Source organism: Panthera pardus, unplaced genomic scaffold, assembly GCF_024362965.1.
Source record: "Panthera pardus isolate Hobbes unplaced genomic scaffold, ASM2436296v1 HiC_scaffold_10, whole genome shotgun sequence".
NCBI lineage: Eukaryota > Metazoa > Chordata > Mammalia > Carnivora > Felidae > Panthera > Panthera pardus.
This window is the reverse complement of record NW_026526655.1, coordinates 54,563,438-54,586,685: the sequence shown is the minus strand read 5'-3', so window position 1 is coordinate 54,586,685 and position 23,248 is coordinate 54,563,438. Positions and strand designations below refer to the sequence as shown.

General features: G+C 37.1%; 1 protein-coding gene across 7 annotated transcripts in view; it reads right to left on the bottom strand.

Moving 5' to 3' along the window:
• CCDC141 (coiled-coil domain containing 141) overlaps positions 1–23,248 on the bottom strand; it is a 205,257-nt gene that overhangs the window by 32,137 nt on the left and 149,872 nt on the right. For 5 of the 7 annotated variants that reach the window (XM_019460899.2, XM_019460909.2, XM_019460917.2 and 2 more), the window contains 7 exons: positions 17,929–18,108; positions 17,290–17,415; positions 14,807–14,995; positions 13,116–13,295; positions 11,262–11,411; positions 1,274–1,414; positions 288–482 (listed from right to left, as the gene is read on the bottom strand). In XM_019460899.2, coding sequence (XP_019316444.1) covers positions 288–482; positions 1,274–1,414; positions 11,262–11,411; positions 13,116–13,295; positions 14,807–14,995; positions 17,290–17,415; positions 17,929–18,108 — 1,161 coding nt within the window. Of the gene's footprint in view, positions 1–287; positions 483–1,273; positions 1,415–11,261; positions 11,412–13,115; positions 13,296–14,806; positions 14,996–17,289; positions 17,416–17,928; positions 18,109–18,420; positions 21,329–23,248 lie in introns of those variants that run through there. The other 2 variants (XM_019460903.2, XM_019460922.2) reach the window with 2 other exon arrangements.

The window sequence follows — 23,248 nt, the reverse complement described above, 5'->3', positions numbered from 1 at the left end:
AGTTGATGGGGTCATGTGGAAATGGGAAACTCTTATATGTTGCTGGTAAGAGAAAATTAGTAAAATGTTTCCAAAGAACATTTGGACATTACAATCAAAACCTTGTAACATTCATTCCCTTTGGTCTAGCAATTCTACTTTAAGAAATTATCCTAGGAAAATAATCATGAAAAGGAGGAGATGTATAGATTTCATGACAATAACATCTAAAGCAGCATTGTTTTAAAGTAGCAGAGTAATTTTACAAAACAATATTACATATGGATATCATTACAACAAGAAGATACCTCTTCTATCATTTCCTGGAGATGTTCGGTCAGGTCCAAATTCATCTTGTAATCTGTCACAACTTTTTCAAACTCATCCACATGTTTTTGCAAATCTTTCATGGTTTCCAAAAGGACATTCACTTTATTATTTGGATAATTTAAGAGAGAATAAGAAGTTTTATTCTCAACTTTTCCCATTTTCATTTTCAAAGCCTGTGCAAAAAAAAAAACACCCAGCTTTTAAAATAACACTCAATTTTTATTTATGAGGCTAGATAGTGATTATATAATAAGAGAAAAACTTGGAGAAATTTTTGCAGCTTTCTCCGTTATATAATATTAAAATAATAATTATCACGAATGTATTTTGGAAAGAATGGGTTTTCTTCCACATATTTTATTGATCCAGTATTAATATCATGTAGAAAATTCACTATGTACCAGGTTCTATTCCAGATTTCGAGAATGATACTATGATTAAAAAAGACAACGATCATAAAATAAAATATTTTATTGTCTTCAATAAGCTCACTGTTTCCTGGGAAAGGTATTCAAATAATCTATCCAGGGGTTCTAGGAGCAGTGGAGGAGGTTCCTGACATTGGCAGGTGCAAGAAAGGAAAAGGGGTGTACAAAAGGTGTAGACATGCATGTGTGTGCACGTGCGTGTGCACGTGTGTGTGTGTGTGTGTGTGTGTGTGTGTGTGTGCATGCGCTGTGGGGAAGAATGGAAGCAGAGAGGCTGGGTAAGTTTGGTACAATCCATTCCAGAGCTGCCTCAAGAGATAAATTAACTTAAACAATTTACATGGGAACCCAATTGTCACAAAAGCAGAAAACTACCTTCTCAGTCCCAATGCTACAAAAAGGCCCAAAGATTAAGCATCTAGAATTAAAATGCAAAATGTTTTGCAGTAATTGTAGTAGTTCATGCACATGCACACACACACACACACACACACACACACACACACACAAATGCACCACCCACACTTTCTCTTTACCTGTATTTTTTCAGCATACACATCAACTTGTTGAATTTGATATTTAAGAGCCTTCAGATTCCGAGCTTTTTCATTTTTCTTGGTGTAATTAAACTTCAAATTGTTGAATTTCTTTTTTATATCTTTGAATGACTCTTTGAGCTGTAGTTCAGTAAAAAGAAAGAGGTGATTTCCTTAAAATGAGGACACTAATATTGACTTGTAAAAAATAAAAAGTCTAAACACTTCAAGATATTGATAATCTTCAAAATGTATTCAGTGATTTTGCAATAGGAAACAAGTCTGGTATATGCGAAATTAAACATATCCCCAAAATATAAGTAAGCATAAATTGTTCTTTGTACTTCTTGATTTGTAATTTATAATTAGATTTATAAGTATAGAATATCCTTTGGCCTCCAAACAAGACAATTTTTAACATACCATAGATTTTCAACAACTCAAATTTTCTTATTTGTATTGATTTGACATCATGTGCCCCCATTCATTCCATTCTCAGTGCGCTAGCATTTGCCCCAGATCCTTTTATCTCCAGAGGCTCTGTCTTTTTTTTTTTTTTTTTAATGTTTATTTGTTTATTTTTGAGAGAGAGAGCACAAGCAGGGGAGTGGCAGAGAGAGAGGGCGAGGCACAGAATCTGAAACAGACTCCAGGCTCTGAACTGTTAGCACAGAGACTGGTGCGAGGCTTTAACTCCCCAACAGTGAGATCATGACCTGAGCCGAAGTCAGACACTTAACCGACTGAGACACCCGGGTGCCCCAAGGCACCCTTATGGCCATCAGGTATGAATTTATGAGGCTTCAACGAGCTGTTCCTGTTGAAGAGGTCAATGAAGAGTTGATATACAGACCACTGAGGACAATAGTGAGATGTAAGAGGAGACCCAATATGAGATTTAGCAGGAAAAGTACTTTATTTGTCCAAATCCAGTTTAAAAAAGTTATTTTTCATGAGCAGTTTCCAGAAGAGATTTCCTTATTAGGTATAGGCCACTAACTTCAGATGTCCTTCCAATCCAAAGTAAAGTGACAGTGTCACCACTGATGGCAATGCTAACCTGTGTATAAACCAAGCATAGGGCTATGAACTGAGACTAGGGCATGCATCATGACAGCCCGGAGAACACACAGGTCACCTTTACCAGTGACCAAAGTTCTAGCAGCCCATTCCATTAAACACACCACTTTCTGTGCCCTTCTCCATATTCAAGAAAGATAAACATATTGACAGGTTCTTTATATTATCAGCAAGGGGAAGTAAAGAGAAAGCATAAACCTTCTTAGATTATAGGGAAGCATTTAACAGCAAAAAATGAACAATGTCATGGTTGATAAATCTGAGCAATGATAAGAAAAGTCAGAAGCATATTAAAATTCTTTTCAATGGCAGCAAATAAATTATTTGGAAGGGAATAAGAGCTGTGTACATGCAGATTCTAGACTTGTAATGCATAAAAAAATATATCTGCCCTAAAAAAATATTTCTTTTCTCAAAACGCTTATTTCAAATTCTGCATATTATAAAAACAGAACCTTGACTTTATCTTTACCATTTCTTGGAGACGATTATCTAGAAAGGCCCTGGCAGACTTGCATGCATGGAAATTATTATGCTGATGCAATTTTTGCACCTGACACACCTATACCTAATCGGCGTTGTTTATTTTATATGGTAAATGAAATTGTTGAAGACGAGTTTTAAGCTACCAATTAAGCCAAGCACAGAGACCATATTAAACATTGAAACTGATAAATCAGTAACATTCTGAAGAGGTGGAAAGAACTATAGTTTCAAAATTTGAAAACTATTTCTCTATTAGAACTCAGGAAAATATTTGAGAATATCTTATTTCTGCTGCTATATTTATGAAATAACCAATAAATATTTAACTTCTTTGACATTCAGTGTTTTAATCTGCACATGTTTGATTTTAGTGGGGGAAAAAACAAATGGGATTAAAATACAAAGGGACTACATCCTGCATTATTCACATAGAGCTTTGGCAGGAACTTTTTTCCCCAAAGTCACAATCAGCAACTATCTGAGGAAACCACAGATTCTTGTATTAAAAAAGATGGTCTCAATAAAGAGTTATTATTTAATGGGTACAGAATTTCTATTTGAGATGATGAAAAAGTTCTGGAAATGGAGAGTGGTAATGGTAGTATAACAGTGTGAATACACTTAATATCATTAACCTGTACCCTTAAAATGGCTAAGGTAGTAAATTTTATGTTACGTGTATTTTACCACAATTTAAAACATAATTTTTATCTTTAATAAAAATAAACATAAGAAAAGAAGAAAGAACAGGGAAAATATATGTCCTGTCACTAACATGTATCCATTGGAAAATAAAATGTTATATTCTTTTTTTCTCTTATTGGAACATGATATATATTATACACTTCAGTCGAGAGAAAGGAAGAGGGGTTCTGTCATCAATCTGATAATCATTGGATTACATTGGCTTGTTTAAATGGGAAAGATCAACATCTATTTGAAAACTATGTGATGAATGGAGAAAGGCTGAGCCTTAGCACTGTAATTCTAAACCATGAAATTTTAAATCTACTTTGGATCAAAAAATTTAAGACTGGTAAATGATGAGCACAATTTTATTTCTGTTTCTTCAGAATGTATGCACTTCCACTGAAGATGATTTATAAGACCAAAGAATGCTCATGGCACTATGGGTATGTGAAACGGACTCAGCTTCTTTCTGACACATGAGCTCCTCTGACAAAGTTGCTGGCACTTTTTCCTTTTGGTCCCACCAGAAATGCAGTTTAAATCTTGTACCTTTCCCAGATCCAATTTCAGACTATTGCAGATACAAGCGGAAGGCAACATGAACAAACTGCCTTTAGCAACTAGATTTTCAGAAAAATCTAATCGTGCCTAAATTTCTTACCTAAATGTTCCAACATGAAAACTTAACTTCCCATCTAATCTCCATATAACTTGTCAAATTTTTAAAGAAACTGAGTGCCATGGTCGCTTGGCTATGGGATCATTGTGCCTGCAGCTGTTTCTAACTTTAGTTAGCTTGTCAACAATGGGGAATGGTGAAAATGGCCAAGACAACTGCTCAACAGGAGGACATAAGCAGGAAAGAACACCCAAAGCTGGACGGGAGAGTTTACCCTATTAGAAAATTTTTAATGTTGTTATAATCCACATTAACAACATTTTCTAAAAGTCTTTAAAACACCAGGAGCATTTTCTTTTTCTAATGAATAATGTGATTTTCCAATCTATGTACTTGTTCAGCTCCTCCATATTTGTTATGGAATATGCAGACTAAGTTAATAGAGGTATAATTAGGAAAAAAAGTATTAAGACTTTGAAATTGTGGTTCTTTTGGGGGCACCTGGGTGGCTCAGTCGGTTAAGTGGTTAAGTGTCCGACTTCAGCTCAGGTCATGATCTCACGGCTTGTGGGTTCGAGCCCTGCATCAGGCTCTGTGCTGACAGTTCAGAGCCTGGAGCCTGCTTCAGATTCTGTGTCTCCCCCTCTCTCTGCCCCTCCCCCCACTTGCACTCTATCTGTGTGTGTGTGTGTGTGTGTGTGTGTGTTCTCTCTCTCTCTCTCTCTCAAAAATAAATGAACATTTAAAAAAAAATTTTAATTGTAGTTCTTTTGAAACTAGCAGAATGAACAACGTCACCAGATTTCCCAGGGAGCAGTAAGCCTCTCTCAGGGTTAGGAATGAACAAAGCTTCCTTGAGAAGAAGCAGAAGCAAAAGGGGCTGATGACAACCAGGCTGGCTTGCTATTCTTAGTCTTGACGAAGCTGGTCAAGGCTGCTTTGGCAGAAGAATGTATTATTGTGAGTCTGGTGCTGGCAAGGCCAATTTATGTGAGGGAAATGGGATATTTTAAAACTAAGGAAACACATTAAAGACAAAAGCCTTTCATTGGAACTATGGCACAGGTTTGGCCAGAATCAAAAATATAAAATCAACAGTCCATTTCTCTTAAGGTCCACTTCATGAGCTTCATTTCTTGCCCATCCTTTTGCCCATTTTAGAAAAAAGCTTTCTGGTGCTCATTTTGAGTAACAGAGGCTTCACAGTTATTATGGCCCAGGGATGCTTGCATTTGAAATGAAAGGACCCAAAGTTTCATAATTCAACCTGAATGATTTGCTACAATTATTATGGGTAGAATATTAAGCCTAAGTCCTGGAGAGATTTCGGGACAAGGCTCCCTTGGCCTCCTTCTGCTTGACAACTGCACCATTGCCTGCTGTGCTCAGGGCCAGGACTGTAGCAGCAGAAGTGGGGCAGCTTGGACAGAGAAGATGGGCACTCCATTTGACACTGGACGTGGCAGCATGTCTCAGTAATGGCTATTTTACAAACTCTGCAAGTTCACTGTCTTCGTAATAATATATTTGTTTTATTTTCTGGACATGAAAACTATGATTTTATTTTATTTTATTTTATTTTATTTTATTTTATTTTAGTTATTTTTTTGGGGGTACAAGTGAGCAAAGGGCAGAGAATGAGAGAGAAAGAGAGAGAAGCAAGACTCATGTTCACCCAAAGTGGAACTCAAGCTGACCCGATGAGGGACTTGAACCCACGAACTGCGAGATCATGACCTGAGCCAAAGTCAGATGCTTAACCGACCAAGCCACCCAGGCGCCCAAAAACTATGATTTTAAACTTCAACTTTCTATATTCTTCAGGAAAAAGAGTCACTTTGCAGATGTTAAACACCAAACTTCTAACACATTTTATGCCTATGGGATGGGCATTTTCAGAACAAATTATAATCTTTCTTATTCTCTTATACATACCCTCTGAACGGACCCACAGTGTGGCCTGGTCACGACTCATTGTGACTTGAAGTCCCATGGGCGTTAATTCACTCTGGACTCCATGTTTCCTGAGGACTGTTGCAGTCTTGTGGTCCAGTACATAGTAGCCACATTGGTGATATGTGTTGAATGATGATAGTTTAGTTTTTTCTTAAAATCACTAGTGAGGGCTATCAATCTGAAATACCTTTACTATACCACAATGCTGCCCCATTGCATGTTTTCCGCATCCATGCATTCTTTTTCTGCTTCTTGTCCTGCCAGTGGGTGACTCTCCATGGTCATTTTGTCAATCAATAGCAAAGTGCTATACAATGTCAGGAAGTCTGATTTTATTAGTTGGATACATGTCTCTCCCTCGATTCTAATTTACTGCTCTAATCTGCCTTCTATCCCTGGAACTCAGATGACCGACTCACCCAAATTGACATAAAAATGTGTGTAAGTGGAACATGAGACTCTGACATATGGAATATACTATATGTGCACTAAGTCTTTTTTCTGCTACCTTCCTGATGTTGCTGCAGTATAAAAATTTCTGGCTAAAAAAATAAAATTATATGAAAGCTTCTGTTTGCAAAACTTATTTTGGAAGAATGGACACCAACCCAATTCTGTCATAGCTATTTTTTTCAGCAAGGTAGTTGTTTGTGACCCATATATAGACTCCAGTTACAAATTTCCATGAACATTATGTAAATGTAAAAGTAATTTTTTTTGTCACGTTGCAGGTAGAAAACATGCTCAATATTAACGTATTACATTTCTAAATGAAGATGTGTAAATGAATGAGTAACTAATAGTGTTCCGTCACATATTACCACAGAGAGTGTCTGTAAATGCCTTGTGTATTAACAGCTTATTTATGTTGCCAGGCAAGAAAATATATAGTGAAATTCAACATTCATGCATACAAATGTATCTTTGGGTAAAATGAATGAAAAAAATAACTCCCCAAAATCTGGCAGTCTGAAGGCTGTGAAGGTAGATGTGGAGAAAATGAGATTTTACAATTTCCTATGTCTTACATAGTGTATGAAATTAGACAATGAGAATATTTTACCCAAAGATAATCAAGGCACAAAACCATGGTTCTTTATCTTTACAGATTATCATATCACATTTAAAAAAATCATATTTAGAACAGCCCACTTCATTTTGCCTTGAGGTACTGAGTCCTCTTCTGAGGGCCTTTAGTGCAGTTATAACCATGTAAGTTAGTTAGGGCATCATCAAAGGAACTGTGCTATTAGCATCAGCATATAAACAGCTTGTAACAGATATGTCGTAAAATAAGGCTAGAAGAGGAAAACACAGAAAAAGGATCCGTGGAACATTAGACCATGCAGTAGTTGAATGGGCTAAAACAGGAACGAGTAATGAACTCTGAGATTAGCAAGTGACAGTGTGTCAGTGCCCAATAAATGCCAATGCCCAATAAATGAGCTTTTGGCCCAAAGCTGACTCCTTAACACAACATGAACAGAAACTCTGCAGTTTGGTAGCATACTGCTCAAGTGAAAATCTTACACACCTCAGTTTTCTCATCTTAAAAATGAAGATGTCAAAGTAGAGATCTTTCAAAATCTATTTCAACTCAGCATCTGTGAACTTCCAAGAAGCACTTTAAGCACATTAGAAGCAAAACAATGTCTTTTCCAATCAACTTAAAAAATCAAATGTAATGTTTGGTTTAGTTCCCTAGTGGGGTGTCTGACTTCATTTTTTTATACCAAAAAGTAGTGTAAACTATTGCTTTTAATTTTATATAATGTTTCAAGTACGTACACCAAATATTAATAACTATAATATAATAAAAATGTCTAGGGGTGCCTGGGTGGCTCAGGCAGTTGAGCGTCCGACTTCAGCTCAGGTCATGATCTTGTAGTTCTGACTTTGAGACCTACGTTGGGCTCTGCGCTGACAGCAGGGAACCTGGAGCCTGCTTCAGATTCTGTCTCTCTCTCTCTCTCTCTGCCCCTCCCCCATTTGTGCTCTTTCTCCCTCTCTCTCAAAAATAAATAAATAAAGCATTAAAAAAATTTCTAAGTGTATAAATATTTTCACCACTTGGAATCACCCATCTGCACTTTGATCTTCACAATAAAACTAGAGCATACATACATTTATTTTACTAAACTGTACTGAAAATATTCCTTCTGCTTATTTTCCCATTAGGCTTATGGTTGGAAATTCCAGGATGTGGATGCTAAACTGTGACATGCCTACTACATTTCTATAAGAAGGAAAGAAGAAATAGATCAAAGATTTTCAAAGATCTTTTAAATGTGAAATTGTAACTTAAATCAAAGATTAGTTGGATACAAAGTAGAAGCAAATGGGAAGACTAGTTCTCTTAATGTTTAAGATCATGTTAAAGTGTTATCTGATTCCTAAAGCAAACCCACATGTATCTGGTTGCTCATTCCTGTTACGGTACAGACAATCCTGGGGTGTCCCTACTGTGACTACAAGGTACATCTGTCATCCTGGCTAGCTGGCTCCCAGCAGAGGCACATCACGAGGCAGCCTGTAAATAGAACCACTGTGGGAAGGGCCTAAACAGGGGGACCGAGCTCCATAAATGCCACAGCACTTCAGGAAGATGGAAACAGCTATAGGGAGCTAGGAATAAGACTTAGCCTCCTCCACTTGTGGCTTCAGTCAGTCTAGAGCTGAACATCCCTGCAGGGAGAGAGATTTTTGGCAAAACAAAAGTTTACCAAAGAAGAAGAAGAAGGAGGAGGAGGAAGAGGAGGGGAAAGGGGCAGGGGATAGGGTGGGGGAGAAGGAGGAGGACGATGGGAAGAAAGAAGATAACTTTGGAGAAAATGTGTAAATTGAGGCTAACAGAATGTTAGAGAAGCTTTACCGCTTCCTTTTCCTGTACCTACTTTTGTAATGGACTTGTGACTAATGGACTCAGAAACATTTTACTCTAAATGGAGATAAATCTGGAATTACATAGTACCTTGTCTTCTGCTGTCAGTTCTCAGTCAAAAATCAGGACCCCTTGGCACAAAGACACTTAGATCAATGGAACAGAATAGAGAACCCAGAAATGGACCCACAAACATATGGCCAACTAATCTTTGACAAAGCAGGAAAGAATATCCAATGGAATAAACACAGTCTCTTCAGCAAGTGGTGGTGGGAAAACTGGACAGCAACATGCAGAAGAATGAACCTGGACCGCTTTCTTACACCATACACAAAAACAAACTCAAAATGGGTGAAAGACCTAAATGTAAGACAGGAAGCCATCAAAATCCTCAAGGAGAAAGCAGACAAAAACCTCTTTGATCTTGGCTGCAGCAACTTCTTACTCAACACCATCTCTGGAGGCAAGGGAAACAAAAGCAAAAATGAACTATTGGGACCTCATCAAAATAAAAAGCTTCTGCACAGTGAAGGAAACAATCAGCAAAACTAAAAGGCAACTGACAGAATAGGAGAGGATATTTGCAAATGACATATCAGACAAAGGGTTAGTATCCAAAATCTATAAAGAGCTTCTCAAACTCAACACCGAAAAAACAAACAATCCAATGAAGAAATGGGCAAAAGACATGAACAGACACTTCTCCAAAGAAGACATCGAGATGGCCAACCGACACATGAAAAAATGCTCAACATCACTCATCATCAGGGAAATACAAATCAAAACCACAATGAGATACCACCTCACACTGTCAGAATGGCTAACATTAACAATTCAGGCAACAACAGATGTTGGCGATGATGTGGAGAAAGAGGATCTCTTTTGTACTGCTGGTGGTAATGCAAGCTGGTGCAGACACTCTGGAAAACAGTATGGAGGTTCCTCACAAAAATAAAAATAGAACTACCCTATGACCCAGCAATTGCACTACTAGGCATTTATCCAAGGAATACAGGTATGCTGTTTCAAAGGGGCACATGCACCCCCATGTTTATAGCAGCACTGTCAACAATAGCCAAAGTATGGAAAGAGCCCAAATGTCCATCAAAGGATGAATGGATAAAGAAGATGTGGTATATATATATATATATATATATACACACACACACACACACACACACACACACACACACACACACAATGGAGTATTACTTGGCAATCAAAAAGAATGAAATCTTGCCATTTGCAACTATGTGGATGGAACTAGAGGGTATTATGCTAAGCAAAATTAGTCAGTCAGAGAAAGACAAATATCATATGACTTCACTCATATGAGGACTTTAAGACACAGAACAGATGAACATAAGGGAAGAGAAGCAAAAATAATGTAACAACAGGGAGGGGGACAAAACATAAGAGAGTCATAAATATGGAGAACAAACTGAGGGTTACTGGAGGGGTTGTGGGAGGGGGGATGGGCTAAATGGGTAAGGGGCATTAAGGAATCTACTCCTGAAATCACTGTTACACTATATGTTAACTAATTTGGATGTAAATTAAAAAAAAATCAGGACCCTTGCCATCCTGATCTGTGTTTTTCCCCAAGGGTAGGTTTATTTAAATGGAAGTTTAACTAGGGGAAGGTGACTGTGACTCACTACATATTTGGGGGTTGGGTTTGGGTAGAATTGAGGAAGAGGAGGTAGAATTATGTGTTCGTGAGGGGGAGCACGGATGCAGAGGTTGACTTTCATGTTACTCTTTTTTTCTCTAGAAGTTGTTTTGCCAGTAGGCTACTTCATTCGAGTAAACATGAAACCAGCCACTTGATTTTGGTGATAATACTTTGTAGCCTCTGAGGCAAAGAGCCTGTTCCCCTGGCCCTTGGCACCCCCTTCACTATGAGTCAATGGTGCTTAAATAGAATCTCAGCAGGTTGGAGCTGGCTGTCTGGAGACAGCATCACTCTTTCTATCCTGACAGGCTGTATCCATTCAAGCAAGCAACTGCTATACAGCCTTGGGTGGGGATAAGGAAACAAACAAAAGGCCATAATGGTACATTCTAGGTTTTTCTATTCATTGACAACATACTGACTTGGGTGCTTGAAATTTACTCAAACTTTCAGAGCCCTGAGACTATTGCTTGGTAGATTAAAGGTCAACATTGAATAAATGGTCGCCTGATTGTGTGTGCATGGGTGCAGACACTTGAGCCACATGCTTTAGGTTCAGAGCAACTTCTGGCAATATCGCTGCTCACTCCCACCACCCCACCTCATTTATATTGTCCCTTGTGGTGCAGTACTCCAAGCAGCGGATCAGGGTCCGTTCATATTCCTCGGCTTTGGCACGCAAGTTCACACCATCCCCCTCAAGGACGTCCAGCTGCTGCTGCAGGTTCTTGGCAGAAATGTTAGAGCAGTTCTGAAAATGGAACGGAAGTGCAAGTGACAAAGGGAACGGGCAAAACAGCAATGAGACGGATGTGCTATTTACCTGCATTATGAAACTCATAGAGGACATTAAAAACTAGGTTCCTGGTTTACTTTACCTCAAGCATATCTGAATATGCTGTAATGATTTCAGAAAGAAGCCAGACACCAACATGTCAGGGAAGGCAAACCATTGCATTTCCAGTCTTGAAACTTAAGTTTTGAAGATTTGCTCATCACACTCAAGTCTTCAAAGATGTCGTTTATTATAAGGTATAATTTTTACTTCAAAAGCATAAAATATGCATCGGAAACCTTCAGCTTCTGCACTATAATTTTCCTGTCAACTTGAACTTAACCTCAGATTCATTATGGAAGTGCACCAATCTCTGCTCAGCACAGAGGGCTGCTGAGGCCAAGGCAGACAAGAGTTAGAGAACAATTTATATTATTTGTGCAAAGTGAGACGTCTTACTTTTTTTTTGTAATATCTTTACTAATAAAATAAAACTCTTTAAAAAGAAAGTTCCTTCTTGGTAAAAACTGATTCTATTTTGTATTTCTGTCTTTTAGCTTAAAAAAATTATGTTCTTTGCATTCCATATAGTTTAATGGATATCTTAAATGAACTTTGAAATAAAATTGACCATTATGATTTATTAATGTTATACATATTGGATAGAAAAAACAATCTTTTCTCACTAAACTTAGGAATTTAGAAAGGGATTTTTTTTAAAATCAGAGTCCAATATATTATTTAGAAAAATTTGATCTGGAAATATTTTCTTCTCTTTTAGGCTCCTTTGTTAATGTCAGTCCACTGGCATAAAGCATGTCCAATGACTGGTGCCCAAGCCTTCTGCAAAGCCAGGAGGCTCCTCCATTCTGAGTTTTCATGGCTTAAGCAGCTTCTCTGGGCCTCAGATGCTTCTTTTATAAAATGAGTGTTGTGGGCTGGCTTATGTCTAGAATACCTTCCAGATCTGAAATGCTAAAGCAGCATTGGTCCAATCAAAATATAATCTGAGCCACATGAATAATTTAAAATTTTGTAGTAGTCATATTAAAAAGTAAGAAAGAAACAGGTGAAATTCATCTTCATAATGTGAATTGTTAGACCAAATATGTCCAAATATCATCATTTTAATATGTAACCAAATGTAGAAAATATTAATACAGTTTTTATACTAAGTCTTTGAAATCTAGTTAATTGTTGCTAAACTTCTGTCAGAAATACTTGATCTGTATTCAAATTTCATAGTTGATAACTTAAAATGTAGATTCACATACCCAAGCTGTTCCCAACATACATAAAAGTTTTCCCATAATTACACTGTCAGTTTAAAATTTTTTAATTAATTAAAAATAAATAAAATTAGAAGTTCAGTTCTTTCATTGCATTAGGCACATTTCAAAGGTGAAAAATTGACTGCCATATTAGACAACACAACTCTACAATTCTATTTTTAATTAGCATGAGAATAGGAGTATAAAACAAGACTTGTATAAACAGATTTTCTCCTTAAATATTTTTTCTTTTGTTATAGGTGGTAGACATTCACCACAAATAACTATCCAGTGGCTTAATGTATTTTTTAACTTAACATGTACTAGGCCATCTGCCTGGTTTCATTGATATTATAACCCAACTCTCAGCTTTAGTTAGATATGAATGATGGTGTTCTAAGTTGCTTACAGGTCGCTGTACTGAAGAGATGATGTCCACTCCCAGGGAAAGGGCCAGTTTATAGAGCTGCTCAATATGTGCCTGCTTCTCCTGAGAGCGACTGAGCTGAACCTGGGCTTCGTGGCCATCCTCCAGCTCCTTTGGCTGTTCTAAAAACTCCATTTCTCTTGATTTGATGAGATGACCCAGCTGAAATTTAGGATGTTAACAATTAACATGGGTTTCATATTTTCAGGAAGACAGATTTTTTTTTTAAACAAAAAGCCTACTTCCTATAACCGATTTTACTATCTGGTCAAAATGTTGCCAAGCCCATCTATAATTACTAGTGTTATAGACAAATAAATGTTACAGGGCTTCAAACCAAGAGGGTAAAATTGAGGAACTAATACTACCAGTTCTGTTAAAGAAGGTCATAGCCTAAAACCTTTGCAAGATCTAGGCTTGTGATCCGAGTAAATTCAGAGGCTGTTTTAAAGGGATATCAACACATCTCCATTTTATGTTAATAGAAACTAATAACGTGATGCCTGGGTGGCTTGTTTGGCTAAGCATCTGACTCTTGATTTGGGCTCAGGTCAAGATCTCACAGTTTGTGGGTTTGAGCCCCTCATCAGGCTCTACACTGACAATGCAGAGCCTGCTTGGGATTCTCTCTCTCTCCCTTTGTCTCTGCTGCTCCCTGCTGTCTCTCTCTCTCAAAAATAAATAAGTAAACATTTAAAAGAAAGTAGAAGCTAATAACTTGAACCTGTACTAAGCACTCCTTAATGCCAAGTACTTAAGATACAAAAAAAAACCCCAAAAAACACATGAATTTATTTTCTTTCCTCAGAGAGCTTACACTTGAAGGGAGAAAGTAATTAAGAATCAAGATACTAAAAATGACAGATGTGTGAGATAAACTATGAAAGTTCTGGGAATTTAGAAAAGAAACAAATCACTCCAAGTAAGGTAGGCTTGTTGGAAGCAAGGATAGAGTTTAAATAGTAGAGAAGAGCAAAAAGGACCTGTCAGATAATAGCAGCCTGAGAGTCAAGGCTTGGAGTGAGGAAGGTGTGCATCATCTTTAAGGGACAAACAAAAGCTCAGTTTGGCTGGAATGTAAGGGAGGATAGAAGCTAGTGAGAAAAAGTTAAAGGCCAGATTGTGGAAAACTTCAGATACCAGAAAAAGCAACTTGGCCTTTATTACACAATAATTTATTTCTAATTTCATAGTTTAAAGTGTATTTCTTTATTTTGAGAACAAGTGCAAACCAGGGAGAGTCAGAGAGAGAGGGAAACAGAGAATCAGAAGTAGGCTCCATGCGCTGTCAGTGCGAGCCTGATGTGGAACTTGATCTCGTGAACCATGAGATCATGACCTAAGCTGAAATCAAGAGTTCACTGCTTAACTGACTGAGCCACTCAGGTGCCCTTCTAATTTCATAATTTAAAACTGAGGGTCTTGGGGCACCTGGTTAAGCATATGACTCTTGATTTTGGTTCAGGTCATGATATGACAGTCATGAGATCGAACCCCACCTTGGGCTCCACGCTGGGCATAGAACCTGCTTGAGATTCTCTCTCTCTGCCCGTTCCACTGCTCACTTGCTCTCTCTCTCTCTCTCTCTCTTTCTTTCTCTCAAATAAATAAATAAATAAATAATAAAAAAAAATAGAGCTGAGGGTCTTCCAGATATCCATGACAAGTCCTACCTTTTCCTTAACTTGATGGAATTGGACTACCTTGTACAGGATATCCTCATAATCTTGGATTCTCTCTTTCTGTTTTTGATGGAGGTGAATAAGCTCCTTCAGTTGTTGAGACTTCTCTTTCACAGGGGCTCCTTTGCCAGTTAACTCTTCTGATTCTTTTACAATGTATTGAACTTCAACGTTCAGTTGCTAAAGAAGTTGAAAGAAATAAAAGATATCCAGCTTTTAGACAACTTTTTCCTTTATAACTGACTATAGGAAGGTCTCAATCACTATTCTCTCATTTGCTAACTGTTATTTATTGTCAGCCCCACCCCATCCTTGCAAATCCAGGCTTTGTGTTTGATGCTAAGGATACATTATTCTATTCCCATCTTCTTAGAAATTAAAAAAAAATTGCTATAAATGCAAAAAACATGTTTCAAAGCTAGGTGGTAAAATAGAAAGTCACATATTTCTGTGGCACACCAAATCCTCCAGTTATCTATTAAATGAATGTATTTTAGATATTTTATGAAGCCATGATCATCTCTGATATTTAATGTAAACTAGAATCAGTATGATAAAAACATCAAGAGAAGACAAGTCTAAAAATACATTGGGGGAATTATTTGTCCCTCATGATAACAGAATGATCAGAATGAACTACCAGCTGAGCAATGTGGTAGATATGCTACTTTAAAAACGGTCATCCCAGAATCCACAAATAGACACCACATGTAGAGAGGGATAAAGCAGCTTCCTTTTCCCTAGGACCACTCAGATACCCCTTGTAGGAATCCAGATTTTGGGATAGAACTTGCAAATGCTGGACAACTCAAAGAAGAAGCCACTATAATGTCAGGGATGGAGCTTATATCAAGGAGAAAAGTAGTGGAAATCATTTAGGCTAAGGAAATACTTTGCAGAAGAGTAGCCTAATAAAGGTCTTCAAGTTGAAATCAAGCATAGGGGCATCAAATATATGCATACCACAGTGACAGAACTAATGAAGCTTGGGAATGGCCCCTGACTTAGAAGAATTTACTCATGCATGCATGTGCAGGGCCACGTGCATGCATACATACACAAAATGCCAGTAGGCATATAACACAAGGTATATCAAAGTAGCTAACATGTAGGCTAATTGAATTTTCTGAGAATTTATAGAAAAGACTTCACCATGGGCTACAATGGTGGGTGTGTGTGTGCGTGTGTGTGTGTGTGTGTGTGTGTGTGTGTGTGTAGGAGGTAGTTTTATGCTATCAGTTTTACCTTTAAAGAATCTGAAATAGGGGTGCTTGGGTGGCTCAGCTGGTTAAGTGTCTGACTTTGGCACAAGTCATGATCTCATGGTTCATGAGTTCAAGCCTCGTGTCAGGCTCTGTGCTAACAGCTCATAGCCTGGAGCCTGCTTTAGAGTCTGTGTCTCCCTCTCTCTCTGCCCCTCCCCCACTCATGCTCTGTCTCTCTCTGTCTCTCAAAAATAAATAAACATTAAAAAAATTTAAAAAAAAGAATCTGAAATAGATCTTCCCTAAAGGAATCTTCAGTCTTCTGATTTGGCATTCTTTAAAGCCAACATTTTTGAAGTAGCAACCAACAGCAATGCAGATATCTTAACTTTGCAGTGAAGAACAAGAAGTCAGGCAAGAGGACAGCATGACTGGCAAATATTTTTGACAGCGGTATCAGGTTTAGGAGCAGCAGGAGGTGGAGGGTATGGAATGCATGGGCAGTCTGGGCCTGGGAACATGACTCATGGTTTTATCTCTCATCTTCTGAGGGCTCTCTGAGAGGGAGAATGGGAGAGCACAGAAAGATTCCTGGGAGAGTGGTAGGAATCTGGGGTGCCAGTGAATGGGGATGGTGACATCATAGTGGTGATTTCAAGGACAAAGGGGAGCAGAGCCTCTGTGTCAGAGCTTGCTCACCCTTGTTCTGAGATGTCTTAATCTAAAACATGTCTATAGGGAAATACTTAGAATGAATATATGTGATAGCTTAATGTAAATTCAAATAATCTAAGATAATATATTAGGCATTTTGTAGCCTGAATATTTGTGTATCATCAAATACAGAATAGTGCAGAAAAACAGTAAGAAAAATGTGTTTTTAAAGTGTAATTTTAGGGGTGCCTGGGTGGCTCAGTTGGTTGAGAGTCCGACTCTTGATATCAGCTCAGGTCATGACCTCATGGGTCACGAGATGGAGCCCCATATCAGGCTCTGCGCTGACAGCACGGGGCATGCTTGGAATTCTCTCTCTCCCTCTCTCTCTCTGCTCCTCCTCTGCTCTAGTGTGGGCACATGCACTTTCATTCTCTCTCTCAAAATAAACAAACATTTAAAAAATAAAAATAAAGTGGAGCTTTAGACAAACCATGCTTTTGTTTAAAAAATAACAATTCACCAGTCTGTTAAAATTAGTTAGGTAAATCTCAACTGAACAGTTTTTGATTTTTTTTTTCCCATTCACCCAAGTCCATCAATCTGTTTCTTCACCTGGAGGTGAGGCTTCATTTCATTCCATTTTTTCTGTAGACCTAAAATGGTCTGGAGGCTCCCTCCAAGGTCAAGTGCAGACACAGGCATAAGTGCTTCCTGAAGAAGTTTTAAGTTGTAAGTGGTCTGAAATATATATTAGATAGTTATGTGTTTATGTTCTTGGACACCATTGGCAATCCAGTGATGACTGGTGCATCATCAAACTTTTCAGTCCCCATGAAAACACTCACTACCTCAAGTGATTCTGTGGTCCTAAACTACCAACGAACAAAAGCACAGGCCCTGGGTTTGTTTTGTTTTGTTTTGTTTTGTGGCATCAGGACATTCACATTGCTGTGCATCGATTGCCACCATCTCCAGAACTTCTTGCCATCCCAAATAGAAACCCCATACCCATTTACCAGGAAACTTCCATTCCCTCCTTCCCTCAGCCCCTAGTAACCTCTATTCTGCTTTCTCTCTTTACGAATTTGATGACTCTGGGTACCTCCTGTAGGTGGGATCATACAACATTTACCCTTTTGTGACTGCCTTATTTCACTTAGCATCACGTTTTACAGTCTCTTCTATGTTGCAGTGTACATCAGAATTTCATTCCTTTTTAAGACTTAATGATATCCATGCATGTTCCTGTACCTTTCTAAGTTGTTCTTTGAATGCTCCCCACTGCTGTTTCACAGGTTTGCTTGCTGTGGCTTTAAGTTGCCATGTCATCCGAAGGTGGCTGAGTTCTTCTCTTTCTGCCTTCTGGCTTTCCATAGTGTTCTCCATAAAGTGCACTTCATTTTTCACATTTAGTATTTCATTCTTTTTTGCCTGTTAAATTAATAATCCATATAATGGCTTTTCTTCCCCAAGAGACACAAAATTTTTGTATACACTCTTTTAGGAGACAAACACTTGATCATGGCCACCACGGAGCATGGTTCTGAGATCAAGACAAATCTGGAATGCTTGTGTAAAGGCACAGTGGGGCTCTCAGAACCTCTGGTCTATGCTTGGACACCAGGTCCTGAGTACTTTAAAATCCAGTAGTGTTTGACTCCCCACCCTCTCCACCCCTAGCCAGAGTCTGGTTATTTCCTGGGGCTTAAGGGGTGATTAAATGAGTGTCAGGATCCAGAAATGTTGAAGTTAAGATTATTTGAATGCATAAGTTTTGAAGTATATTCTATCTTTTATTTTAACATTGTAAATAATGTTAAATAACTCATTAGAATATGTCAAAGTCTCAGCATCAGGAAATATGAGGGGTCTGCCTTTCTCTTTCAACTATCCCATTGTATATACTACAGTTATTTCAAATTTTCTTTGTGAGCAGTTCTTAAAGCTACTCCCTTTTGTAAGAACTGAAATGTACATCTATATATCTCTGTATTTTTATCTCTATTATGCACCTATAATACACAGCAGAACCCATCCTAAACGATATTTTTTAAATCCCTGCTATAAATAAAGTTAGGGTATCTTTCACATATTATTAAGAAACTATTAGTCAGAATCACAACATCTAAATTCAGAGTCCTCTTCATTTCTACATGTCCAATTTCTACATGTTCTGGTTGCCTGATTTGAAAGCCTATAAACAATGGTTTTATACAGGGGAAATTCAATTGCAGTCAGAAGAATAAAAGAAGTAAAGAGTAAAACCATGTACTTTTTTGTGAGTGCAAACATTAAAAAAAATGCAGAAGAATATTTAGTTGACAAAACAATGGCTTTTTACTTTGATGGCTAGCCTTTCTCAATAAATCCTTGAATTTCTCAGGAGCAAATGTGCATAGATTTCTATACAGTAAAATCTTGGTTTGCAAGCGTAATTCATTCTGGAAACATGCTTATAATCCAAAGCACTTGTATATCAAAGCCAACTTCAAGAACCATTGGCTCAGTTGTGATCATGTGACATTCGGCATCACGTCCTACTTGTACTCCAAGACATCACTTGTTTATCAAGTTAAAATGTATTAGAAATGTTTGCTCATCTTGTGGAACACTTGCAGAACAAGTTACTCATAATCCAAGGTTTTACTCTAATCACAATTACAGCTAGGGATCTAGAAGTCAAGGGATCTTTTAGATTGTAGTCAGAAGACAGTGTCATGAATGTGTGCTGGAGTATTTTAACAGACCATCTTATTTCTAAATTATTTTAAATGACATTAATATTTCACATTTATATTTTTACATTAATTTAGACATTATAAAGTGCCAATTAATTACAAAAGAATATAATTGCAAGTTCTAAATAAGATCTCGCCTATGAATTTGGGGAAATAGAAATAAAATGATATATGCTGTAACTATGGTTAACAAGATGATAATATATCATGAAAGATATCCGACAACTTCAGCAGAACCCATCCCGAACAATATTTTTTTAAAAGATGCTATAAATAAAGTTAGGGTATCTTTCACATATTATTAAGAAACTATTAAGCAAAATATAATATATAATTTAATGTAAACTTGGAAATTGCAGCATATCAATGTCGACTATAATCAGCAGGGTATGATTCTAGTGAGGCCTGGAAAAGGGAGTGCACAGTAGTATTTGTGCTATCTAGCTAGCAGGATTCAAGAAGAGTGATTATGTACTTGGCAGACTTGAGTATTTTGACCACTCACCAAGATTAAATAATTTGCCCAAGGTCTAGTTAGTAAACACGCTACTCATTCTACTTCTGTTTAGGGGCATGGAAAAAATTGCCATAATCTTATCTAATAGGGTACTAAATTACCCATTTTCCATTTGGATTCAGGCACAATGAATGGTGTGTCTTGTTTTCCAGACACGTTGATAACAGGAAGGCAGTATCCTGGATAGCATCCTTGATATTCACTGCTATATATTAGTAAATTAGCACTTTCATTAACATGTCTGCCCAGAGTTCTCACATAAATCAATTTCTCTGATCTTGATGATTTTTTAGATGAACTGAAAAATTTTCGGTGTCAACCTTGAAAAGATGAGCCACAGCAACCCAATCAAGAGCAGAACATTCAGTGGAAAATGCCAGCAGGCCTTCTTCCTCTTTAGCAACCACAAACTGGTTACCACATTTCAACAATAATGTTTGTTTAAAATCCTGATGGTCCAAAAAATATGAAGAAATTAAACCTGTGTTTTACTTGCTTTACCAATGATTTCCTATCTCAGAATGTTACTGAACCAATAAAGTTAACTATTATGTGGATCTTAATTCTTACCAGTAAGGAAGAATTTTATTATATGACAGTTTTTAAGGACCTTGAGGTAAAGCATGTGTTTTATACATAATGTCTGATATTTGATGAATATTCACCAGTCCTGCCAACACAGGGCTACATGACTGGAAACCAAGAGAAAAAAGTGGACAACAGAAACAACTCCAGGCTCAGATGTTGGAGTTAGCTGACAAACACTTTGAAATACCCATGATTAATATGATCAAGAGAGTACAGGACAGATGTAGAGAGGACAGGAGAGATAATTGCATTGGTAATTGAAATCTAATTAAAAAAAGATACAACTGGAAATTTCATAACTGAAAAGTAAATTTCTGAAATGAAGTCGTAATAAAAAGGATAGACAAAAATGCAATTTGCAAATATTTGAATTCCTTCTGGGTGTAAATTAGAGAAGTACACAATTAAGAGACTAAAGACTATATAACGAACAAAGTAAAAATGTGAAAGGTGACAGATCAATAGATAATCATGTTCTAAATGTTCCAAATGAAAAAATCACTTAATTAGTTTTTACAGTAAGCACCCGTACAACATAAGAACATGGGCGAATTGCTTAGCAAGTTTTCTCTGATGCTTAAGAATAGTATTAGATAAATCAGCACTATAAATACTTTTTTCCCCCACATAGACTTAATAAGAATGGTCTTCAAACTACGAAGGTTGAGCTAGAGAAGATAAAGAGTTGCTCAGAGTGATGAGAAGAGTTACAGAACCTAATTCTTCCAGATGAATTCAGTCTCCAGACTGAGATTGATCACATTTCAGAGCACTGGGAAAATTGCAGATGTCAGTTATCTTTGCAAATCTACAGAAAATAAGAAAAGTGCCAGAAAGTTAGAGAAAGGAGAATGCCCTGGTTTTCACAAGGGGGAAAAGGATGGACTACATAATTTACAGATTGGTAAGCCCTACATTGATAATTAGTGCAGTAACTTCATCATCGATCAAGAAGCTTGTAAGCACTTTGGGAAGAATTCCCTGATCACAAGGAGTCAACCTGATTTATGTCAAATTATACTTATGTAATGGATAGGATACTTTGTAGGCAGACCTTTCTTTGAGCTGTCTCTCTCACTACAGACTTAGGAAAAAAGTTGTGAATTAATGGTTTAAATAAAGTACCATTGGAAGTATCTGTGATTGTTTAAAAAAACTGTCTAATCAAGCAATTGCTGAATGGGTTAGGACGTCAACTTGCCCCATAGACACTTTTATTAAAGCTCTACTTGCAGCCATAGAAGGCCTACTTATCAAATATATAGACTTAAACTTAGAAAAGATGGCTAATGTAGTAGATAGCAGGGTCAAGTTTACTTTAATAAGATGGAATCATAGGTAAAATGAAATTAAATAGTAATAAATAAATATAAAGGCCCACATTTGTATATGAAAGATAAGTGCTTGACCAATATAAGATGGGAGTGATCTAGCTTGGCAGGAATTGCAATGAAAATGTAATGGGAGTTGTATTTGATTACAAGCCTAATATGAATCAGCAAAGTGAAATTATTGCTAAAAATGCTAGCATAGTCTTAGGTCTCCTTAGTAAAATATGATGTCCACTTTGTTGTACTTTGTGTTGATGTTGTACCTCACTTTTTGGTTACATTTCATGAATGATTTTGGCAAACCATAGAAAATTCTGGGAGGGATAATTAGGATGCAGAGAGAAGTGAAACTGTCTCACAAATGATGGAAAGGATTTATATGTGGTTAGCTGCCTAAAAAACTCAGATTAGACATAGCAACTGTTTTCAATGTTTGAAGGACTTACATGTGTAAAAAGAATGAAATGTGATTTTTTTTCCCCTGTGTAGCTACAGAGGGTCAGAAACAGATTCAAAGACAGATTTGGCTTAACATTAAAAAAAAAAAAAAAAAAGGTTTCTAGTAGCTGGGATTTTGTAACAATGACACGAGCAGTTTCATTAGGAAGATACTTGAGGCATTAAAGGAGAGTTGGAGTAGCTATTTTTTAAAACTCTGTAGAGAACTTTATCAGCCACAGGTTGATATAAAGATTCTAGGGTATTTTACAAATACAACTTAACTAAAATTTAGAGTACATTTCTAAATATAATGGAGCTTCACTATGGAAAGATCTGCTATGGTATGAAATTTTTCAAAATGATGATTCATCCTAGATATTGTCTTAAGCTCCTTGAAATTTTGTAAAGACCTTGTTACATATTCTCAAAATAACACAGAACTTTTGCATGAACCTCTACTGAGGTCTCTGTGTAATAGTGGCAATGTTGTATTTGGATGACAGTCACTCTTTCTTCTTAGTAGTTAAAATAGCCTTCATTATATCTGTGTGGACGGAACTAGAGGGTATTATGCTAAGCGAAATTAGTCAGTCAGAGAAAGACAAATATCATATGACTTCACTCATATGAGGATTTTAAGATACAAAACAGATGAACATAAGGAGAAGGAAGCAAAAATAATATAAAAACAGGGAGGGGGACAAAACACAAGAGACTCTTAAATATGGAGAACAAACAGAGGGTTATTGGAGGGGCTGTGGCGGTGGGGGGGGGGGGGGTGGGATAAATAGGTAAGGGGCAAAAAGGAATCTACTCCTGAAATCACTGTTGCACTAGATGCTAACTAACTCGGATGTAAATTTAAAAAAAAATTAAATTAAAAAATAAATAAAAATAAATAAATAAAAATCCATCCTTACTGAAAAAATAGCCTTCATTATAAATTAATAGGAAGT